The 23,495-nt window shown below is 46.8% G+C and overlaps 1 protein-coding gene across 2 annotated transcripts in view; it reads left to right on the top strand.

Annotated features, from left to right (window-relative positions):
- AHI1 (Abelson helper integration site 1) overlaps positions 1-23,495 on the top strand; it is a 185,961-nt gene that overhangs the window by 78,160 nt on the left and 84,306 nt on the right. For both annotated transcript variants that reach the window (XM_066605823.1, XM_066605816.1), the window contains exon 19: positions 10,960-11,071. In XM_066605823.1, the coding sequence (XP_066461920.1) occupies positions 10,960-11,071 (112 nt within the window). The remainder of the gene's footprint in view (positions 1-10,959; positions 11,072-23,495) is intronic.

The raw sequence follows: 23,495 nt of genomic DNA, 5'->3' as shown, positions 1-23,495 counted from the left end.
ACTAAAGGGCTGATTTAGCCCATTAGGACCTATGCAAAATGATCGCTCAAAACTGTCAGTTTCTGAGAAATTGTGAGCGATCATCTGTGTGTAAATGGACCATCGCAGTGCAGAGAGAGAAGACGCCGGACAGGTAAGCGAGAGGTCAATGCAGAGGCACGGGTCGCATCCCACTGTGAAAATCTTGCAGTCAGAATTCGACCCGGCCGTCTGCATTCACCCTTAGGCCTCATGTCCACTAGGAAATTCGGGCCCGCGCTGATTCTCCATGCAGAATCCCGCAGCGGGCCCCTCCTTTCCTGCAGACATGAGGCCTGAAAATTGATTTTTCTTACCTGTCCGGACGCAGCGGATCTTTCCTCCGTCGCGGCCGGATCTTCTTTCTCCGGCCCGGTCGTGCACTCTTTTTTTTTTTTTTTTAACTCCTGCTCTCCCACGCCGGAGAGCAGAAATTCAGCTGCGGGTGTACCGTGAATGTCGACGGCTTCCATGGGCTTCTATGGAAGCCTGCGGGAGACCCGCAGAAAATGGTGTATGCTGCGGATGATTTTGCGCACGTGTGATCCGCACAGCAGGGAAAAAGGACATCCGCAGGTATTTACTTACCTGCGGGTGTCCAATGCATCCCTATGGCCACGGAACACGCTTGCGGAACACCCGCGCAGATTTTTGTAATTATAATTGTCCATAGACATGTGAGGCCTTACACTCAACCCTACTATAATTCATTTTGCACTGTTGTGTTGCATTGACGAAGTTGTCACAAAAAAAAAATTTATAAATGACACCTGGCTTACAGTAATTAATGATACTTTACTGCTCTATTATTGAAAAATGAAAATAAAGAATTGAAAAAATAAACAAATGCATTACCCAGCTCCTCGTTGCCCCCCTAACAGCACCATAACTTGGTTTATAGTGCTGAAGGGAGGTAACATGTTCCCTTTAAAACAGCTTATGAGAACCAGTTTCTATCATTTGTACAGTAAATAGAAATATAATGTAATGTTTAAGCAAAGTATCAGATGACTAAAAGGTTTCCTGGAATAACCAGTTCAGATCCCAATGTTTCCTTCTTAGAACTGTTCATACACTGGAGGGAAAGGGCTCTGTAGACACACAAACCCATATATAAACCCTAAAATAAAACTTTGACAGCTTCCCGACAAATGTTCTTTACTAAACCTAAATCTTAAAACTCTTCCACAATTTCTACCAAACTGGAGAATATCAGGACTCGCTACCTTCTTGCTTACTTGCCTAGGGAACTTGCAGAAATCATGTAGCTTAGCATGGACCCAACTACCAACTGTGAGCTTTACAAAATAACTATTCCTTTATGAAAGGGAACCTGCCATGTTCTTTATGCAGTCCTCACCGTCATCAGGGATGAAGTAACAACAAACACACTGATTCGAGCGGTCTGTCACTTATAGGGTAATGTGCAGTAGTTTTAAGAACTTACAGCTTGTTACTACAGCTCCGAGCAAGAGATGAGTATAGTTTACTCATGAGATCGGGGCGATCTCACTCCATACATCGCGGCTGCTGGCTGTTTTTTACAGCCAACAGTCGCCTGCAACAGCACCGACAAGCTGCACAGCTCATCGGAGATGTTAACCCTTTAAATGCCATCAACAATTCTGACAGTGGCATTTAAATCCCCCGACCGATGTTTTGGGGTCCCGTAGGCCCCCCACGATAAAATCTTGGGTTGCTATGCGGGTGTCATGGCAGCCGGGGGCCTTCTGAAAGGCTCTAGGGCTGTCATAGCAGAATGCCTATCAAGCTGTGCTTATGGCAGAATGCCTCTCAGACTGCAATATATTGTAATTCTATGGCATTACATCATACTGCAGGAGCAATCAAAGCATCGCAAGTTCCCTCTGAGGACTAAAATAAAAAGTTAAAATAAGTTTTAAAAAGTTTTACTAATTATTTTTAAAAAAAGTAATACAATTAAAAAAAACACCCTTTTTGCCATATTTATAATAAAATTATCTAAATAATAAAACTAAAATACATATTTGGTATCGCTGCATCCATAAACGTCCGATCTATAAAAGTAACACATTATTTACCCCTCACGGTGAACGTCGCAGGAAAAAAATAATGCCAGAATTGTGCTTTTTGGGTTTTTTTGTCAAAAAACATTGTATGTATTAAAAAATGATACCAGCGAAATCTACAGGACACCCCGCACAAAATGAACAACTATGTTGACGGAAAAATAAAAGTTAGATGGCAACAGAAAAGAATTTTAAAAAATTAATATCTTTGAAAAAAAAAATAAAAGTACAAAACCTATACATTTGGTATGGTAGTAATCGTACTGACCCATAGAATAAAGTTATCAGGTCATTTTTGTTTCAGTGTTTATGCTGTAGAACAAAATGCACTCAAAGATGGCGGAATTTAGTTTTTTTCCTTTTCACTCCACTCAGAATTATGTTTAAAGTTTTTCAGTACATTATATGGCACATTAAATAGCACCTTTAAAAAATACAACTCGTCCCACAAAAAACAAGTCCCCAAGGCTTGGTCACACGGGCAGATCGGCGCCTGTGTTACTGCACTAAAAGACGGCCGCACTTCATATGTGGACGTCTCTCCGCAGCGCTGGAAGAAAGAACATGTGACCGGCTCCATTGCCAGCCACATGTTCTTTCTTCCGGCGCTGCAGAGAGACGTCCGTCCTGAATTGCGTCAGTCTTCTTCGTGCAGTAACACGGGCGCCGATGCGCCCGTGTGTCTAAGCCCTCAGATGGCGATAGATAAACAAGAGAGTTATGATTTTTTTAAAGTGAGGAGGAAAAACAAAAATGGGGAAAAAAGGGCCATGCCCCTAATTTATTGTCCACAAATATTTGAAGCTGAATTTCATGAGATACTATAGGTGTATTCACAACTACCCTCCGAGCATGCTTGGAGTGCTGAAAACATGCTCTTCCTGCCTGTTCATTATTGCCAGGAGCATCTCTGCAGCGCATGCTTTGGCTGTGTATTGTTGCTGCAGCACGTACCACAGAGCATGCTTGGAGTGTTCTAGCCTTGCTCCATCCAAAAGCAAGTCTGAAAGCAGAGCGTCAAAATGACGGTACCCAGTGCAATAGCTCTGATCCAAGGTATTCTGCACTGACAGTTGTGCAGCATTGAAATAGATGCAGAAGCAGCACACATGTACCAGTCAGAAGCAATTTCTCTGTCTAATGATTATTAGAAACAGGTAGAAGTTAAAGGGGTTGTCCCATTGTGAGAAGTAGGTGTCTCCACTTCTGTATGGCCATTACAATGCACTTTGTAATATACATTGTGTATTGTAAATTGGCCATACAGAAGTTATATACTTATCTACACTGGTGCCCAGCTTCTCCAGGAGTCGGGCATGCGCATTATAGATCCTCCTTCCGTGGACGAGCCTGGTTATCTTTGCGCATGCACAGTAGCTCTCTTCATTCCAGGTCTGCCGTGGTGAGGATTACAAGTGTCCAGCGGTGTCCAACTGTGAAGCGGCAGAGGGTGAGTGTAACCAGGGAGCTGTCAATGTGTTGCTGTGACCGGGAGGGGGCTCAAACTGTAGGATGGCTTGCCAGGGGTGGGGTTCGGGTTGGGGGAGTGCTGTCAAAGGGTAGGTCGGGTTGCGAGGGTGGGGGTATGCTGGGGCTGTCAAAGTGGAGGTCAGGAGGCCAGCAGGGGGAGGGGCAGGTGATGCTGTCAAAGTGGAGGTCAGGGTGCCGGGGTGGGGGTGGATGAGGTGTTGTGAATGTGGAGGTCTGGGTGCCAGCAGGGAGGTGTGTGTGTGTGTGTGTTGGGGCTGCTGGCTCCATGCAAAGCAGTGAAGGGACTCGCCGGGGAAGAGAGCGATATCGGGCTGTCACTCACAGCCCAATAACGCTCTTCTCATGACAGCATGCGTCTCCCATAATGACCCCGGTCTTCCAGTTATGTGACCGGCATCACCGGGAGCGCGCATGCTGAGGAGAGAGAGCAGTGCATCATGGGAACTACCCCAGCATAAAGAAAGTTCTTGAGGAAGGACATTTTGGTCGAAACGTTTCTGTGGTGATGGGGCAATAAACAGTATTTGTACTGCGTCCTTTTATGCTGCCAGTTATCTCAATATGCGATGGAAACTACCCCGGCGGCGCCATCTTTGAAACATTTTTCAGGTCAGCTTAATAAGGGGAAGAAAAGGAATAAAAAAGTTAGCAGAATATGGATTTTCATGTGTTATTCTGTAGTGTATGATGCTTTTACTCTACAGGGCCTTAATGGGGGGGGGGAAAAAACAAAAAACGGGACAACCCCTTTAGGGTATTTGGTTGGTTCACTGCAACTTTCCAACTTAACAAATGACATTAATGTTGAGCTTTCTGCTATTCGTGCACAAATAATTCACAGTAGCTAGGTTGCATCTGCTTCACACTGCTGGTCACATGATGACCAGATGTGTGATCTGCCTGCTGGTGCTCAATTTGTTCATCATTGCATCTGCTGGAGCATGAGCACTCTGTACTTATTTTCATAAAAATGAAAAGAATTGTGCTGGAAGTTGTGAATCTTTAGAGTAAGGTAAAAATAAACGTTTTTACAAAGCCTGCCAATTCCTTTTTCTAGCCTGGAATATATTAACTGTTTCATTACCAAGGACCCATGTAAAACATCATGGTGGTCATATGATTTAGTCTATCATGTCAATTAGTAATGATAAAGCTTTACTCTTTTACAATAATTTTAATAGGAATTTCTCTTAAGCGTTTAATACCTTGTGACTTGACTTATTTTGGAAAAATACTCAGATGTTTTTGAGGCTTTATGCAGCCACCTACAGGGAGAGCTACCTGCATATGAATTTATACAGCTAGTCATATTCTCAATGGGAGTTATATAAATCTATGTGATGGCTGCGGGTAGTCATGCCAAACAGGGAAGCAGCTCAGTACCTGCCTTGTCTCTATGTTAAGTACACCACTGATATTCACTACTTAAGTGCCTTCTCTCAAGATATTTTTGCATGACTGTGTGGGTGCATCCCTCTATACACGGTTGAATTCTCTGACACCTTATAATAACACAGGTCTGCAAAAAAAAATAATTTTAAGAGCGTTGTTGGTTTTTCCACGTAATCTTTATATTTTTCGTTAAGCTGAATCCGAAAATAACCTCCGTTTTGTCATAGGACATCACGTTTTCTGACAATTCAGTTATCTATGTTAAATAAGGCAATACCTCAAAATAAATCAAAATAGACATAAAATAAATTTTTAATTACAAATTTTACATGAGAATCATTTTTGAACTGAAATGAGCCACTAAAACACACTAAAATCGTTTCTTCTTCCCTGTGAGGCTCCTCTTGGTACATTTACACTTGTGCGTAGCATCTGAAATGTCTCTGAAGGATCCAACAGTAGTCTGCCATCATTGTAATGCTCCATTTTCCCTGGTATCTTCTTTCCATCTCTTTACTGTGCTGGTGGAATCGTTTGCCTTCACAGCTCCCAAATTTTCAGGAAACTAGTCAAGGTGGGATTGGAGGAAATGCTCTTTCAATCTCATCAGGCAACCTGAAGCTTGGAATGCTTTCAGCATATGTCCGATGATCTTTTTGTAGTCAGGATCTCTCTTATTGCCTAAAAATTTCTTTATGACCGCTTTAAATGCAATCCACCCTTCTTTTTGAGAATCCGTCATGGTATTGACAAACTCTTGATCAGCTATAAGCCTTCTTATGTCCGACGAACACACCTTCCTTTCAATTTTGCCTCCGAGAGGTCTGGAAACTTGGTGACCAAATATTTGAAGCATTCTCCATCTCTTGGAAGGGATTTCAGGAATTGCTTCATGAATCCCAATTTTATATGAAGAGGTGGTAGAAGAACTTTATGTGCAGGTACCAAAGTTTCTCGGAGGACATTTTTTTGACCGACTGTGAGCACCCTCGCTGCCAACTCTTCTTGATCCAGTGATTTTGTCACTCTTGACTTTCGCATAGACACAGAAAATAAGGTTATTCGGTATATCCAGCTTGTTGCCCGAGCAGCATGCACGAGACTTTTAAATCCCCACACACTTGTCAACCGTGGTCTTCATATTTAAGTTTATGAATAACCAATTCCAAGTTCTCGTAGGTTTCCTTCAAGTGTATGGAATGACCTACAGGGATAAATGTGTAAAAACTGCTGTTGTGGAGCAAACCTGCTTTGAGACTTCTTTTTGAAGAATTCATGAAAAGATGCCATTGCAATAATAAAAAATCTCTGCTTCTAAGCCTTGAACCGAGTAACTCAGCAGCATGTTTGGGAATCTACAAGTCTCTTACCAAATCATTCATCTGAATGACGAGCTAACACAAAGGCCACAGCAGCAGAGAGCCGGCGTCACTGGCAGCGGCGGCAGACACTGAGCGGGGGAGCGAGCTGTCACCGGCCACAGAGTTGAGAGGTGGCACAGCAGCACAAACACGTCTGCAGAGGGAGCAGATGGCCAATGGAGATGCTCTGTGGCTTCGTAAGTCACAGCGCAGCGGCTTCACCAGGGGAAATGGGAGGGCACAGCCTCACAGCAGGGGGATTCCTGGAGCAGCTGAAGTATCATACGGTTAGCGCAAGTGCCGCCTAGTGGTTCGCCACGGGGAGAAGGAAAGGGGACAGCTGCTCCAGGGAGAATGATTGCTGCGGCATGCTACGATCTTGCTCGTGGCAGCCAATCGGCTCCTGGAGGCGTCATCGTCCTGTCAAGCACCATGTATCTTGTCTCCACCCATACTTCCGGTGGCGTCAAGATACAATAGTACCACAGGCGAGAACCAAGAAAAAAAATTAAATCAAGCCCGTGCGTGTCAGAGCCTGTGTGGTCAGCTTGAAACATGTTAATGCTGGTTTCCATTAGCTCACTCTGGAGGTTCTTTTCTTTAAAAAGTTATGCTTTTTGGCATTGTATATCTTAAATGGACTGATGTGAATTAATTAATAGTAATTTTGACTTTAAATTTAGTTAAAAACCCTAAGATAATAAAATACCAAAAATTCTGAAAAATTTGCTAACTTTGAAGAGACTTTAGCATTTTGTGGATTTCTTTCGATTTTTTTTCTTGTTTTTAGCACACAAAAAATGCATGGAAATTAGTTGAAAATAATCAAACCGCTTTCTAGTCTCAGATCTGTGTAATTGCAGCTTCTCTTGATATTTCTCTTTGACTCATAATAAAGGCTGTAAAAAATAAGCTCTATCTGTACAATAACAATCACATGGTAATGAACGAAATGTACTGCGATGTATGAAATTTAGGGGAATGTAGTCATTGTATAGCTTCTGGTGTCCTGATGAGTTAAATATGTTGCTTACAACTTGAAAAATAATGGCCTTACAATAATGGCTTGCTATGACTCAACATTACAGATGAGCGAGTATACTCGCTAAGGCACATTACTCGAGCGAGTAGTGCCGAGTATCTCCCAGCTCGTCTCTAAAGATTCGGGGAGTGGCGGGGGAGAGCTGGGAGGAACGGAGGGGAGATCTCACCTGTCACCTGTGCCTAGCACAGAGTATAATAACTGTTTTGCTGCAAAGGAACCATGTAATAAGTCATGACAAATAGCTGCAAATACAATTTAGGGGCCAGAGCTTAGGCCCCAATATATTAAAATCTTTTAGTGTCCTCAGTTTTAGTGATTTTCTGAAGTTCTGTGCATTTTGACACAGGAATGCATGGCGTGGATGAACTCTGTACATGTTAAACTTGGGGGAATGGAGAAGGGCAGTCATCAATGGTAACTTGTGCAGGCTGCGAGTCTACTCCATCTATATTTGCGTTCCTCTCAGCACCAGGAGAGCCAATTCAGTCTTGTATGACCACTAGGGGATTAGTCACCTCGCAGGATCGCCACCTTTCCTCCACATAGGTAGGTTGCCACACGTCAATAACCCACATCCAGACCGGAGTGGGTGGTAAAATTCAGAAAGTCCATTTTATTTTGGCAGCAAATAATAGTTACTAAGGTAACCACTAGAGATGAGCGAGTATACTCGTTTCGAGTAATTACTCGATCGAGCACCGCGATTTTCGAGTACTTCAGTACTCGGGTGAAAAGATGCGGGGGGAGGCGTGGCGGAGCGGGGGGTAGCAGCGGGGAACAGGGGGGAGCCCTCTCCTCTCTCTCTCCCTCCCTCTTCCCCGTCACTCCCTGCTGCAACCCCCCACTCACCCACGGCGCCCCCCGAATCTTTTCACCCGAGTACGGAAGTACTCGAAAATCGCGGCGCTCAGGCGAAAAAAGGGCGTGGCCGAGTAGGCTCGCTCATCTCTAGTAACCACCCTTCACACTGTTGTGTAGTCGCAGTGCACACATGCATTAACAACTGAAATCCTAGCCGTCTGGCTACTAACTCGCATAGGATGATCTCCTATCTAGCACAGTGGCCTAGCACCACTACATGTCATAGCAATATCCAGCATACCTAACCAGGGTGTCAGCCTAGGGGCTTCCTTCCTTGTCAGACTCATGGCCGTACCACAGACCTCAGGCTGTCAGCCTCCTCTCACCTTCTCTACCAGGGAGTAGCTCCAGTAGCTCAGTGTGTCTGGAGGTTTTATCTCCTGCAGACAAACCAATATAGCTTTCCCTGCTGATTAGCACACAGAATACCTGTTTAACAGCCCTCTGCAGGCCATTCTATGTACCGCCTTGCCACACCTGTTATACATCTCCACATGGTCACAAAGCATATAGAGTATGGGAACATGGTCCTATTAACATGCCGCTAGACCACACTGTGGCCATACTAAAGAGAGTTCAGATTCATCTGCTTTTTGACAAAAAAATCATCTTTTTTAAATTTAGAATTATTACTTCAGAAGATCCTATTTATTACTGTATGTATGCTTACTGTCAGTGGCAAGAGGTTCTGCACCATTATGGGGTATTTATTTGGAGTTTTGAACAACTGCAAAGTATTTTGTGTTTTATTATATCATTTCAAATGGATAGCTTAAAGTTTTTTTGTTAGTTTTACCAGGGTCAACTATTTCATCACGCATGACTTTACATTGTTGCTGCATGTGATGACAATTCCCCATATATTGTCCATAGACATAATAAACATTGTGTATTCATTAGAGATGACCGAGCACCAAAATGCTCGAGTGCTCGTTACTCGAGTCGAACTTTCAGTGATGCTTGAGAGTTCGTTTCAAGTAACGAACCCCATTGAAGTCAATGGGCGACTCGAGCATTTTTGTATATCGCCGATGCTCGCTAAGGTTTTCATATGTGAAAATCTGCAAAACCCAAGAAAGTGATGGAAACGACACAGAATCTGATAGGGCAGGCGAGGAGCAACATGCAGGGCTGCATTTCGGGCTCCGAGGTCTCACTATTAAGCTACAATAGTGGCAAGAGTGAGACACCCCCCCCCCCCCCCCCGCACTGTCCGCATAAAGATCGTTCTCCTCTGCCACAGCTGTAACAGAGAAGAACGATGTTAGCCCATTGAATTCAATGAAGCCGGCATTACAGCCGGCTCCATTGAAAGCAATGGGCTGCCGGTGAGCGCGGGATAAATTTTCGGGAAGGGCTTAAAAATATAAGCCCTTACCTGAAAATCCTCCTAAAATGTGTAAAAATTAAAAAAAAAAGTATACTCACTAGAGATGAGCGAACACGTTCGGCCCCGCCCCTTTTTCGCCCGAACACCGAACTTTGCGAACACCTCGGTGTTCGGGCGAAAAAGTTCGGGGGCCGCCGTGGCAGCGCGGGGGGGTGCGGCGGGGAGTGGGGGGGAGAGGGAGAGAGAGAGGGCTCCCCCCTGTTCCCCGCTACTGCCGCCCGCGCCGCCGCGCATCTCCCCGCCCCCCGGCGGCACCCGGACACTTACGCGCGAACACTGCAGTGTTCGCTAAAGCCGGTGTCCGGGTGCGGATGTGTCCGTAACGGACACGTTCGCTCATCTCTAATACTCACCTTTCCGCTGCAGCCGGAGTTCAGCCGCGTCTGGCTGGCAGTTCTCCTGAACTGCTCTGAGTAGTATTCAGCAGCCGGGGATTTAAAATCCCCGCCTGCTGAATGAGCTGCCTCTGATTGGTCACAGCCTCACCAATCAGAGGCAGCTCTCACTCACACCCATTCATGAATGGGTGAGTGAGTGCTGCCTCTGATTGGCTCAACGCAGGGACCAATCAGGGGCAGCTCTCAGCTGTCATTCATGAATGGGTGAGTGAGAGCTGCCTCTGATTGGTGAGGCTGTGACCAATCAGAGGCAGCTCATTCAGCAGGCGGGGATTTTAAAGCCCCGGCTGCTGAATACTACTCAGAGCAGTTCAGGAGAACTGCCGGCCGCCGCGGCTGAACTCGGTCTGCCGGGACCAGGTGAGTATATATATTTTTTTTTTATGTTTACACATTTCTGGATGAATTTCCGGGAAGGGCTTATATTTTTAAGCCCTTCCTGAAAATTCATCCCGCGCTCGCCGGCTGCCCATTGCTTTCAATGGAGCCGGCTGTATTGCCGGCTCCATTGAATTCAATGGTCAGTGCTCGTTTAATCGAGACGAGTACAGCGTGGTGCTCGTCTCGAGTAACGAGCATCTCGAGCACCCTAATACTCGAACGAGCATCAAGCTCGAACGAGTATGCTCACTCATCTCTAGTATTCATTTATATAGCAAACTATGTTTGTGCAGCATGATTACAGCACTGTGCTTCCATTCCGTAAACCACTATTGTTTTCCTATAAAACACTGGGATCTTCCTGCCCCACAGGAATAAGGACTATGCTGAAACTGCAATTTTGGCACCATCTACACTTGCATCATTATGTGATTACATTTTCATATGACATCACAGTTTTTAATTTTCAATTAAGAAAACCAAAACATCCTGATCGCTATTTTTTTAAAATAATATGAAAGAAGTAATTTACACTTTAGGTGTCAAATATTTTTTTATTAAATTTTTGCAGAGTGGATCCAGTGGTTTGCTGCCTGCACCTTCTTTGTTGTCACCTCATTCTAAACTCAGGGTTACTGGGACATCCAGCACACAGCTGCAGCCCCTTGGACCCACTGCATGTGGTAAGAACATTCTATTCTGTAACATTTCTTTAGTTTGGTTTATTAGAGTATTTAATTATTGTTAATGATTAGAGATGAGCGAACACCAAAATGTTCGGGTGTTCGTTATTCGTAACGAACTTCCCGTGATGCTCGAGGGTTCGTTTCGAACAACGAACCCCATTGAAGTCAATGGGCGACCAGAACATTTTTGTATTTCGCCGATGCTCGCTAAGGTTTTCATGTGTGAAAATCTGGGCAATTCAGGAAAGTGATGGGAATGACACAGTGACGGATAGGGCAGGCGAGGGGCTACATGTTGGGCTGCATCTCAAGTTCCCAGGTCCCACTATTAAGCCACAATACCGGCAAGAGTGGGCCCCCCCCCCTCCCAACAACTTTTACTTCTGAAAAGCCCTCATTAGCATGGCATACCTTTGCTAAGCACCACACTACCTCCAACAAAGCACAATCACTGCCTGCATGACACTCCACTGACACTTCTCCTGGGTTACATGCTGCCCAACCGCCCCCCCTCCCCCCCACAGCGCACACCAAAGTGTCCCTGCGCAGCCTTCAGCTGCCCTCATGCCACACCACGCTCATGTCTATTTAGAATTGCGTCTGCCATGACGAGGGACCGCAGGCACACACTGCAGAGGTTGGCACGGCTAGGCAGCGACCCTCTTTAAAAGTGGCGGAGCGATAGCCCACAATGCTGTACAGAAGCAATGAGAAATAGAATCCTGTGCCACCGCCATCAGGAGCTGCACACGTGGGCATAGCAATGGGGAACCTATGTGCCACACACTATTCATTCTGTCAAGGTGTCTGCATGCCCCAGTCAGACCGGGCTTTTTAATTCATAGACACAGGCAGGTACAACTCCCTATTGTGAAGTCTCTGTCGACCCACAGCATGGGTGGCTCCCTGGAACCCACCGGCGGTACACAGAAATATCCCATTGCATTGCCCAACACAGCTGAGGTAGTAATGTCGTGCTTAATGCAGGTGGGCTTCGGCCCACACTGCATGCCCCAGTCTGACTGGGGTTCTTTATAAGTGTACAGATGTAGTAAAAACTCCGTGTGCACCTACAGCATGGGTGGGTGCCAGGAAGCCACCGGCGGTACATAGAAATATCCCATTGCATTGCCCAACACAGCTGAGGTAGTAATGTTGTGCTTAACCCTTTCCAATCCAATTTGTATATGGTTTTCCTAGGGGGCTTACTCTTTTTCTGCTGTTATACAACGGCGCTATATGCTGGCTAAAGCCAGTACTGCATGAGCTGACACGTAGGATAGGCTCCGACAGCAGAGAGGCTGGCAATATACAGTAAGAGAACCCCGACGGACGTCTACCAACAACGGAGCTGTACAGCCTTAAACCCTAATGTCTTCACAGGTCACACAGTGGACTGGAAAGGGTTAATGCAGGTGGGTTTCGGCCCACACTGCATGCCCCAGTCAGACTGGGGTTCTTTACAAGTGGACACATGTAGGTTTAACTCCCTGTGGACCCACTGCCTGGGTGGGTGCCAGGAAGCCACCGGCGGTACATAGAAATATCCCATTGCATTGCCCAACACAGCTGAGGTAGTAATGTCGTGCGTAATACAGGTGGGCTTCGGCCCACACTGCATGCCCCAGTCTGACCGGGGTTCTTTACAAGTGGACAGATGTATTAAAAACTCAGTGTGCACCTACAGCATGGGTGGCTCCCTGGAACCCACCGGCGGTACACAAAAATATCCCATTGCATTGCCCAACACAGCTGAGGTAGTAATGTCGTGCGTAATACAGGTGGGCTTCGGCCCACACTGCATGCCCCAGTCTGACCGGGGTTCTTTACAAGTGGACAGATGTATTAAAAACTCAGTGTGCACCTACAGCATGGGTGGCTCCCTGGAACCCACCGGCGGTACACAAAAATATCCCATTGCATTGCCCAACACAGCTGAGGTAGTAATGTCGTGCGTAATACAGGTGGGCTTCGGCCCACACTGCATGCCCCAGTCAGACGGGTTCTTTAGAAGTGTACAGATGTATTAAAAACTCAGTGTGCACCTACAGCATGGGTGGCTCCCTGGAACCCACCGGCGGTACACAAAAATATCCCATTGCATTGCCCAACACAGCTGAGGTAGTAATGTCGTGCGTAATACAGGTGGGCTTCGGCCCACACTGCATGCCCCAGTCAGACGGGTTCTTTAGAAGTGTACAGATGTATTAAAAACTCAGTGTGCACCTACAGCATGGGTGGCTCCCTGGAACCCACCGGCGGTACACAAAAATATCCCATTGCATTGCCCAACACAGCTGAGGTAGTAATGTCGTGCGTAATACAGGTGGGCTTCGGCCCACACTGCATGCCCCAGTCAGACGGGTTCTTTAGAAGTGTACAGATGTATTAAAAACTCAGTGTGCACCTACAGCATGGGTGGCTCCCTGGAACCCACCGGCGGTACACAAAAATATCCCATTGCATTGCCCAACACAGCTGAGGTAGTAATGTCGTGCGTAATACAGGTGGGCTTCGGCCCACACTGCATGCCCCAGTCAGACTGGGGTTCTTTACAAGTGGACACATGTAGGTTTAACTCCCTGTGGACCCACTGCCTGGGTGGGTGCCAGGAAGCCACCGGCGGTACATAGAAATATCCCATTGCATTGCCCAACACAGCTGAGGTAACGTCAGCTGTAATGCAGGTGGGCTAAAAATTAATTTGATTACACTGTAGGCGAGGGCCCACAAAAATTGCTGTATCAACAGTACTAATGTACATCCCAAAAATTGGCCATGGCCAGCCAAGAGGGCAGGTGAAACCCATTAATCGCTTTGGTTAATGTGGCTTAAGTGGTAACTAGGCCTGGAGGCAGCCCAGTGTAACGAAAAATTGGTTCAAGTTAAAGTTCCAATGCTTTTAAGCGCATTGAAACTTATAAAAATTGTTCTGAAAAATTATTTGAGTGAGCCTTGTGGCCCTAAGAAAAATTGCCCGTTCAGCGTGATTACGTGAGGTTTCAGGAGGAGGAGCAGGAGGAGGAGGAGGAGGAATATTAGACACAGATTGATGAAGCAGAAATGTCCCCGTTTTGGATGGTGAGAGAGAACGTAGCTTCCATCCGCGGGTGCAGCCTACGTATTGCTTACGTATCGCTGCTGTCCGCTGGTGGAGAACAGAAGTCTGGGGAAATCCAGCCTTTGTTCATCTTGATGAGTGTTAGCCTGTCGGCACTGTCGGTTGACAAGCGGCTACGCTTATCTGTGATGATTCCCCCAGCCGCACTAAACACCCTTTCCGACAAGACGCTAGCCGCAGGACAAGCAAGCACCTCAAGGGCATACAGGGCTAGTTCAGGCCACGTGTCCAGCTTCGACACCCAGTAGTTGTAGGGGGCAGAGGCGTCACCAAGGATGGTCGTGCGATCCGCTACGTACTCCCTCACCATCCTTTTGCAGTGCTCCCGCCGACTCAGCCGTGACTGGGGAGCGGTGACACAGTCTTGGTGGGGAGCCATAAAGCTGGCCAGGCCCTTAAAGACTGTTGCACTGCCTGGGATGTACATGCTGCTCGATCTACGCACATCCCCTGCAACATGGCCCTCGGAACTGCGCCTTCTGCCACTAGCGCTGTCGGCTGGGAATTTTACCATCAGCTTGTCCGCAAGGGTCCTGTGGTATAGCAACACTCTCGAACCCCTTTCCTCTTCGGGAATCAGAGTGGGCAGGTTCTCCTTATACCGTGGATCGAGCAGTGTGTACACCCAGTAATCCGTAGTGGCCAGAATGCGTGCAACGCGAGGGTCACGAGAAAGGCATCCTAACATGAAGTCAGCCATGTGTGCCAGGGTACCTGTACGCAACACATGGCTGTCTTCACTAGGAAGATCACTTTCAGGATCCTCCTCCTCCTCCTCCTCAGGCCATACACGCTGAAAGGATGACAGGCAATCAGCCGGTGTACCGTCAGCAGCGGCCCAAGCTGTCTCTTCCCCCTCCTCCTCATCCTCCTCATGCTCCTCCTCCTGTACGCGCTGAGAAATAGACAGGAGGGTGCCCTGACTATCCAGCGGCATACTGTCTTCCCCCGCCCCCGTTTCCGAGCGCAAAGCAGCTGCCTTTATGGTTTGCAGGGAATTTCTCAAGATGCATAGCAGAGGAATGGTGACGCTAATGATTGTAGCATCGCCGCTCACCACCTGGGTAGACTCCTCAAAATTACCAAGGACATGGCAGATGTCTGCCAACCAGGCCCACTCTTCTGAAAGGAATTGAGGAGGCTGACTCCCACTGCGCCGCCCATGTTGGAGTTGGTATTCGACTATAGCTCTACGTTGTTCATAGAGCCTGGCCAACATGTGGAGCGTAGAGTTCCACCGTGTGGGCACGTCGCACAGCAGTCGGTGCACTGGCAGCTTAAAGTGATGTTGCAGGGTGCGCAGGGTGGCAGCGTCCGTGTGGGACTTGCGGAAATGTGCGCAGAGCCGGCGCGCCTTTACGAGCAGGTCTGACAAGCGTGGGTAGCTTTTCAGAAAGCGCTGAACCACCAAATTAAAGACGTGGGCCAGGCATGGCACGTGCGTGAGGCTGCCGAGCTGCAGAGCCGCCACCAGGTTACGGCCGTTGTCACACACGACCATGCCCGGTTGGAGGCTCAGCGGCGCAAGCCAGCGGTCGGTCTGCTGTGTCAGACCCTGCAGCAGTTCGTGGGCCGTGTGCCTCTTATCGCCTAAGCTGAGTAGTTTCAGCACGGCCTGCTGACGCTTGCCCACCGCTGTGCTGCCACACCGCGCGACACCGACTGCTGGCGACATGCTGCTGCTAACACATCTTGATTGTGAGACAGAGGAGGAGGAGGAGGAGGAGGAGGGTGCTTTAGTGGAGGAAGCATACACCTCCGCAGATACCAGCACCGAGCTGGGGCCCGCAATTCTGGGGGTGGGTAGGACGTGAGCGGTCCCAGGCTCTGACTCTGTCCCAGCCTCCACTAAATTCACCCAATGTGCCGTCAGGGAGATGTAGTGGCCCTGCCCGCCTGTGCTTGTCCACGTGTCCGTAGTTAAGTGGACCGTGGCAGTAACCGCGTTGGTGAGGGCGCGCACAATGTTGCGGGAGACGTGGTCGTGCAGGGCTGGGACGGCACATCGGGAAAAGTAGTGGCGACTGGGAACTGAGTAGCGCGGGGCCGCCGCCTCCATGATACTTTTGAAGGACTCCGTTTCCACAACCCTATACGGCAGCATCTCAAGGCTGATGAATTTTGCGATGCGGACGGTTAACGTTTGAGCGTGCGGGTGCGTGGCGGCGTACTTGCGCTTGCGCTCGAACACTTGCGCAAGCGACGGCTGAACGGTGCGCTGAACTACACTGCTGGATGGGGCCGAGGACAGCGGAGATGAGGGTGTGGGTGCAGGCCATGAGGCGGTAGTGCCTGTGTCCTGAGAGGGGGGTTGCATCTCAGTGGCAGGTTGGGGCACAGGGGGAGAGGCAGGGGTGCAAACCGGAGGCGGTGAACGGCCTTTGTCCCACCTTGCGGGGTGCTTGGCCATCATATGTCTGCGCATGGTGGTGGTGGTGAGGCTGTTGGTGTTGGCTCCCCGGCTGAGCTTTGCGCGACAAAGGTTGCACACCACTGTTCGTCGGTCGTCAGGCGTCTCTGTGAAAAACTGCCAGACCTTAGAGCACCTCGGCCTCCGCAGGGTGGCATGGCGCGAGGGGGCGCTTTGGGAAACACTTGGTGGATTATTCGGTCTGGCCCTGCCTCTACCCCTGGCCCTGGACACCGCACTGCCTCTTGCAACCTGCCCTGCTGATGCCCTTGACTCCCCCTCTGAAGACCTGTCCTCCTGAGTAAGCGTTGCACACCAGGTGGGGTCAGTCACCTCATCGTCCTGCTGCTCTTCCTCCGAATCCTCTGTGCGCTGCTCCCTGGGACTTACTGCCCTTACTACTACCTCACTGCAAGACAACTGTGTCTGATCGTCATCGTCCTCCTGACCCACAGAAAGTTGTTGAGACAGTTGGCGGAAGTCCCCAGCCCCTTCCCCCGGACCCCGGGAACTTTCGAATGGTTGGGCATCAGTGACGATAAACTCCTCTGGTGGGAGAGGAACCGCTGCTGCCCAATCTAAGCAGGGGCCCGAGAACAGTTCCTGGGAGTGCTCCCGCTCCTGAGCAGGTGTTATTGTAGTGGAGTGAGGAGGCTGGGAGGAAGGAGGAGCAGCAGACAGAGGATTCGGATTGGCAGCAGTGGACGGCGCAGAACTGCGGGTAGACGATAGGTTGCTCGAAGCACTTTCTGCCATCCAGGACAGGACCTGCTCACACTGCTCATTTTCTAATAACCGTCTCCCGCGTGGACCCATTAATTGGGCGATGAATGTGGGGACGCCAGAAACGTGCCTCTCTCTTAATCGCGCAGCAGTCGGCTGCGACACACCTGGATCAGGAGCTTGGCCTGTGCCCACACCCTGACTTGGCCCTCCGCGTCCTCGGCCGCGTCCACGTCCTCTAGGCCTACCCCTACCCCTCAGCATGCTGTATTACCAGTGATTTGATTTCACAGGCAGGAAATAAATTGGCGCAAGACTGCAGGCCAAATATAATTTTTGCCCTTTTTGGAAAACGAAAGGCCCCACTGCCTCTAGTGAATGAATTATCTAAGTTTAATAACTGTGCTGTGTCCCTGCTTATGTGTCACAGAACGTGAGGGTAGCAGAGTTATTATAACTCTGGCAGAGCAGGTATTTTTTTTCCCAATTAAGGAAAGCAAATGGCGAAGCCAGCAGTAAAGCGTAGCTGGGTGCGTATGATTTAGCAATGTTTTTCACGCAGCTCACACGTCTCCACAGGCGTAAGGACGGACAGAGGCTGGACAAATAGATTTGTTTTCAGTTTTTTCCCACCAACAGGCAGCACTGCGTATATTCAATGAACATGAGAAGTTTAATAACTGTGCTGTGTCCCTGCTTATGTGTCACAGAACGTGAGGGTAGCAGAGTTATTATAACTCTGGCAGAGCAGGTATTTTTTTTCCCAATTAAGGAAAGCAAATGGCGAAGCCAGCAGTAAAGCGTAGCTGGGTGCGTATGATTTAGCAATGTTTTTCACGCAGCTCACACGTCTCCACAGGCGTAAGGACGGACAGAGGCTGGACAAATAGATTTGTTTTCAGTTTTTTCCCACCAACAGGCAGCACTGCGTATATTCAATGAACATGAGAAGTTTAATAACTGTGCTGTGTCCCTGCTTATGTGTCACAGAACGTGAGGGTAGCAGAGTTATTATAACTCTGGCAGAGCAGGTATTTTTTTTCCCAATTAAGGAAAGCAAATGGCGAAGCCAGCAGTAAAGCGTAGCTGGGTGCGTATGATTTAGCAATGTTTTTCACGCAGCTCACACGTCTCCACAGGCGTAAGGACGGACAGAGGCTGGACAAATAGATTTGTTTTCAGTTTTTTCCCACCAACAGGCAGCACTGCGTATATTCAATGAACATGAGAAGTTTAATAACTGTGCTGTGTCCCTGCTTATGTGTCACAGAACGTGAGGGTAGCAGAGTTATTATAACTCTGGCAGAGCAGGTATTTTTTTTCCCAATTATGGAAAGCAAATGGCGAAGCCAGCAGTAAAGCGTAGCTGGGTGCGTATGATTTAGCAATGTTTTTCACGCAGCTCACACGTCTCCACAGGCGTAAGGACGGCCAGAGGCTGGACAAATAGATTTGTTTTCAGTTTTTTCCCACCAACAGGCAGCACTGCGTATATTCAATGAACATGAGAAGTTTAATAACTGTGCTGTGTCCCTGCTTATGTGTCACAGAACGTGAGGGTAGCAGAGTTATTATAACTCTGGCAGAGCAGGTATTTTTTTTCCCAATTAAGGAAAGCAAATGGCGAAGCCAGCAGTAAAGCGTAGCTGGGTGCGTATGATTTAGCAATGGTTTTCACGCAGCTCACACGTCTCCACAGGCGTAAGGACGGACACAGGCTGGACAAATAGATTTGTTTTCAGTTTTTTCCCACCAACAGGCAGCACTGCGTATATTCAATGAATAATAACTGTGTTGTGGCCCTGCCTATACAATTCTTTCCCTGCAGTATCAATGGAGGGTGGAATGCTCTGCAGAGGCGATTTTGAGAAGCCCAAAAAAAATGCAGCACAGCCAACAGCAGCCTGGACAGTACTGCACACGGATAAATATGGCCCTAGAAAGGACCGTTGAGGTTCTTGAAGGCTACACTCACTCCTAACACTCTCCCTGCCTATGCAGCACTTCTGTCCCTAATGCCAGGTGCAACGGTCTGCAGAGGCGATTTTGAGAAAAAAAAAAATCCCACTGCTAACAGCAGCCAACACACAGCTATCAGTGGCCCTAATAAGGACCTTTGGGGGGTCTTGAAGCCTACACTAACTACCAATTCTTTCCCTACAGCAGCTCCGGTACAAACAGCACTGTCCCTCATCTAACTCACACCGCATCTGAGGCGAGCCGCGGGAGGGGCCGACTTTTATATTAGGCGAACACCTGATCTCGCCAGCCACTCACAGCAGGGGGGTGGTATAGGGCTTAAACGTTGCAGGGGGAAGTTGTAATGCCTTCCCTGTCTTTCAATTGGCCAGAAAAGCGCGCTAACGTCTCAGGGAAGGAAGTGAAAGTAACCAGAACACCGCATGGTGTTCGTTACGAATAACGAACATCCCGAACACCCTAATATTCGCACGAATATCAAGCTCGGACGAACGCGTTCGCTCATCTCTATTAATGATCTAAGGAGATTAGCTGGCATGTTAGAATGAGCTGGCAAAAGTATCTTCTTTAATGGATAATTTAGCTTCCATAAATTTATATAATTTAGGTTCATTACATTTCTAAGAAATAGAAAATATATGGGCATTCCATTACAAGACTATGATTATGTGTATTCTTTATTAACCCATTAAGGACCAAACACAGGAAATTTATGACGCTTGGTCCTGGGCTTTAATCCAAGCCGATAGTAAAAATACAGCGGGGGATTAAAGCCCCTCCTTCTGCAATCAATCAGAAGCAGGTGGGGTTTTCAGCTGTTAGACACAGCTGATAACCCAAAGGAGGATGGAGAAGTGGTTTTTAATCCCTTGTGCCTTCTCCTTTCTTTAGTACACTGCACTCAATGATCGCTATGTACTAAAGAACAAAAGTGGAAGTATAACTTCCATTACAGGAGCCCGGGGTATCCTACTATAGCAGAGCTGCAGGGTCCTAGCAGACCTTGATCAGCACTGCTAGTGACTATTGTCACTACAGGGGAATGTTTTTCCCTGTAACTGGGGCTCTTATGGATGCCTAAGCAACAGTAGAAAAATGTCAAAAAAAAACAAAAACTAAAGGACCATGTGAATGTCCCTCAGACGTCTTATATGAGATCATGGGGGACATAGTAAAAAACATAATTACATACATAAGTAAAACAAAATTACAGAATAAAATAAAAGTATATAGATAAGAAAGAAAATAACCCAAAGCCAACGTTAACCAAAACTGTCGCCGTATGTGCACTGTAATCCAAAAACATACATATTATATATCAAAACGGCCAAAACAAAATGAGGGACCCATTACCATACTTTATTTTAGCGTAAATATACCAATTACAAAAACAAAACTATAAATGTTAAAAAAATCTTTTTTTTCTGCTTTTTATCCCCAATAAAACTGAAAAAAAAAGTCAGTGAAAAACATATTAAAAAATAGCCTTCTATGTCATGGGGAAAAAAACGCAGCAAAAATAATTTTGGTATCTGCAGGAAAAAGAATAGGACAGTAAAACTACCAAATGGGTAAAATCCCTAAAAAGTGTCTGCTCCTTAAGGTACAAAACAGCCTGGTCCGTAAGGGGTTAAACAATCCTCAACCCATCTAGAGTGATGGCTTAAATGTTCCCTTGCTTCATACAACGTGAAATCTACAGTACATCTCGTGGAATGCACAACTTGAGCTTTCAATCAAAGCCAAGAGGACCTCTGCGGAGCACTGTTTAAGGAAGAAAATCCAGGACCACTCACTTGTAAGGGACTTCCATCAGACGGTTGTTATCCAATGTGCTTACGGTGCAGACTGGAATAAAATGCTGATTTCTCTGTTTACGTAGCCTAAAAACTGCTGATAAACTTCATTTTTCTATTACATAGGAAAAATACTATGTCTTCTTTTTAAGGCCTAATGCCCACGGCCGTGACGGACTCAACAAGTGGAATACTGCAGCGGAGTCCGCCACGACGCCCCCCAAAGAACCCATACTCACTTCCCGGATCCGCTGTGCGAGTCCCACATGGCGTGCCGGTGCGCATGCGCAGTACAGCATATGATGTGCCGGCAGTGTCATATGATGCAGTGGGTGGGGAAGCGTATTCACGCTGTACTTCCGCTATGCTCACAGCGGAAGTATAGCGTGACGGACAGCTTCCATTGACTCCAATGGAAGCCGGCTGCGCGTATTCTGGCGGCAAATAGGACATGCCATGGGTTATTTCACGCTGTGGAATTCCGCAGCGTGAACATTAAGCTGTTGGGTTCAATAGAACCTAATAGCTGCGGTGTAACGCCGCGGAAATCCGGCCGTGGGCATTAGCCCTAAAACGTTTAAAGAACACTACATGTTTACTAAGAAGATACACCTAATCTATCACTGTGCAACTGAGGCAAAACTCTGGCACACACCTTTAATAAATCTGGCAAATTTTTTTAAGTCAATAAGGCCATGCCCTTTTTAACTCATTAAGGACCGTGGGCTTTCTTTTCATTTTCAGTTTTTCCTCCCTACTTTCAAAAAAATAGCTCTCTTATTTATCCATCAATGTGGCTGCCTGAGGGCTTTTCACCATACTTGGTTGGGTGGGTGTGGGGTATTGTGTCTATGATGCACACACTGCAATAGAAATGACCTGATAACTTTATTCTTTGGGTCAGTACTAGAGATGAGCGAGCATACTCGCTAAGGGCAATTACTCAATCGAGCATTGTCCTTAGCGAGTACCTGCCCACTTGGAAGAAAAGGTTCGGCTGCTGGCGGGGGAGAGCGGGGAGAAACGGAGGGGAGATCTCTCTCTCCCTCTCCGCCCCCCCTTTCCCGCTTCCCCGCCGCAACGCACCTCTCACCCGCGCAGGCAGCTGAACCTTTTCTTCCGAGCGGGAAGGTACTCGCTAAGGACAATGCTCGATCGAGTAATTGTCCTTAGCAAGTATGCTCGCTCATCTCTAGTCAGTACGATTACTATGATACCAAACTTATGTAGTGTTTTTTTTTTTTTGCTGTAGTACTTTTATAATATAAAATATCTTTGGTAGAAAATAACATTATTTCTGCAGCTCTATTCTGACAGCCAAAGCTTTTTATTTTTCTGTCAACCTAGTTCTGTGATGGCTCGTTATTTGCAAGGCATTCTGTAGTCTTTGTTGGTACCATTTTAGAGTACATATGACTTTTGATCGCTTTTTATTACATTTTTTCTTAGAGACAGGGTGACCAAAAAAAGCGCACTTCTGGAGTTAAGTATTCTTTTTTTCTGATGACATTCACCGTGCAGGGTAAATAATGTGTTACTTTGATAGCTCTAACTTTTATGGATACTGCGATACCAAATATGTTTTTTTTAAATTTAGATTCTTTTATTATGAATATGGCAGAAAGATGTGGGTAAACTCTTACCTTTGAATTTTTTTTTAACCCCTTAACGCTATAGGATGTAGAATTACATCCTCCAGCGTCGGGGTATGCATGAAGAGAGATTGCAGGATGACCTCTCTTCATGCAGCACAGGTGCCGGCTGTTTATTACAGCTGACACCCACAGGCAATAACTGCAATTCAGCCTTCTGAATGGTCCTGGGGTGGCTTGATAGACTGCCTTCCCGATCGCAGTATGATGTAATGCTATGGCATTACATCATACTGCAGGAGCGATCAAAGCATCGCAAGTTGTGTTCCCCTAGGAGGACTAAAACAGAAAGTTAAAATAAGATCAATAAAGTTTTACTGATTGTAAAAGAAAAAAACTAAAGTAATAAAAGTTTAAATCACTCCCCTTTTGCCAAATCCATAATAAAAGAATCTAAATCATAAAACAAAAATATATATTTGGTATTGCCACATCCATTAAAGTCCAATCTATCAAAGTAATGCATTATTTACCACGCACGTTGAACATCGTCCGAAAAAAAAAAAAATAAAGAACACCAGAAATGCACTTTTTTCGGTCACCCAGAAAAAATGCAATAAAAAGTGATCAAAAAGTCATATGCATTCCAAAATTGTTACCAACGTAAACTACAGGATGTCTCGCAATAAACGAGCCCTCTTACAACTATGTTGATAGAAGAATAAAAAAGTTAATGCGCACAGAAAATATCTTTTAAAAAATTAAATGTCTTTGAAAAAAAAGAAAAGTAGTACAGCAA

The sequence above is a fragment of the Eleutherodactylus coqui genome, chromosome 1 (genome assembly GCF_035609145.1).
Source record: "Eleutherodactylus coqui strain aEleCoq1 chromosome 1, aEleCoq1.hap1, whole genome shotgun sequence".
NCBI classification, from domain to species: Eukaryota; Metazoa; Chordata; class Amphibia; order Anura; family Eleutherodactylidae; genus Eleutherodactylus; species Eleutherodactylus coqui.
This window is presented reverse-complemented; position numbering and strand designations above follow the sequence as displayed.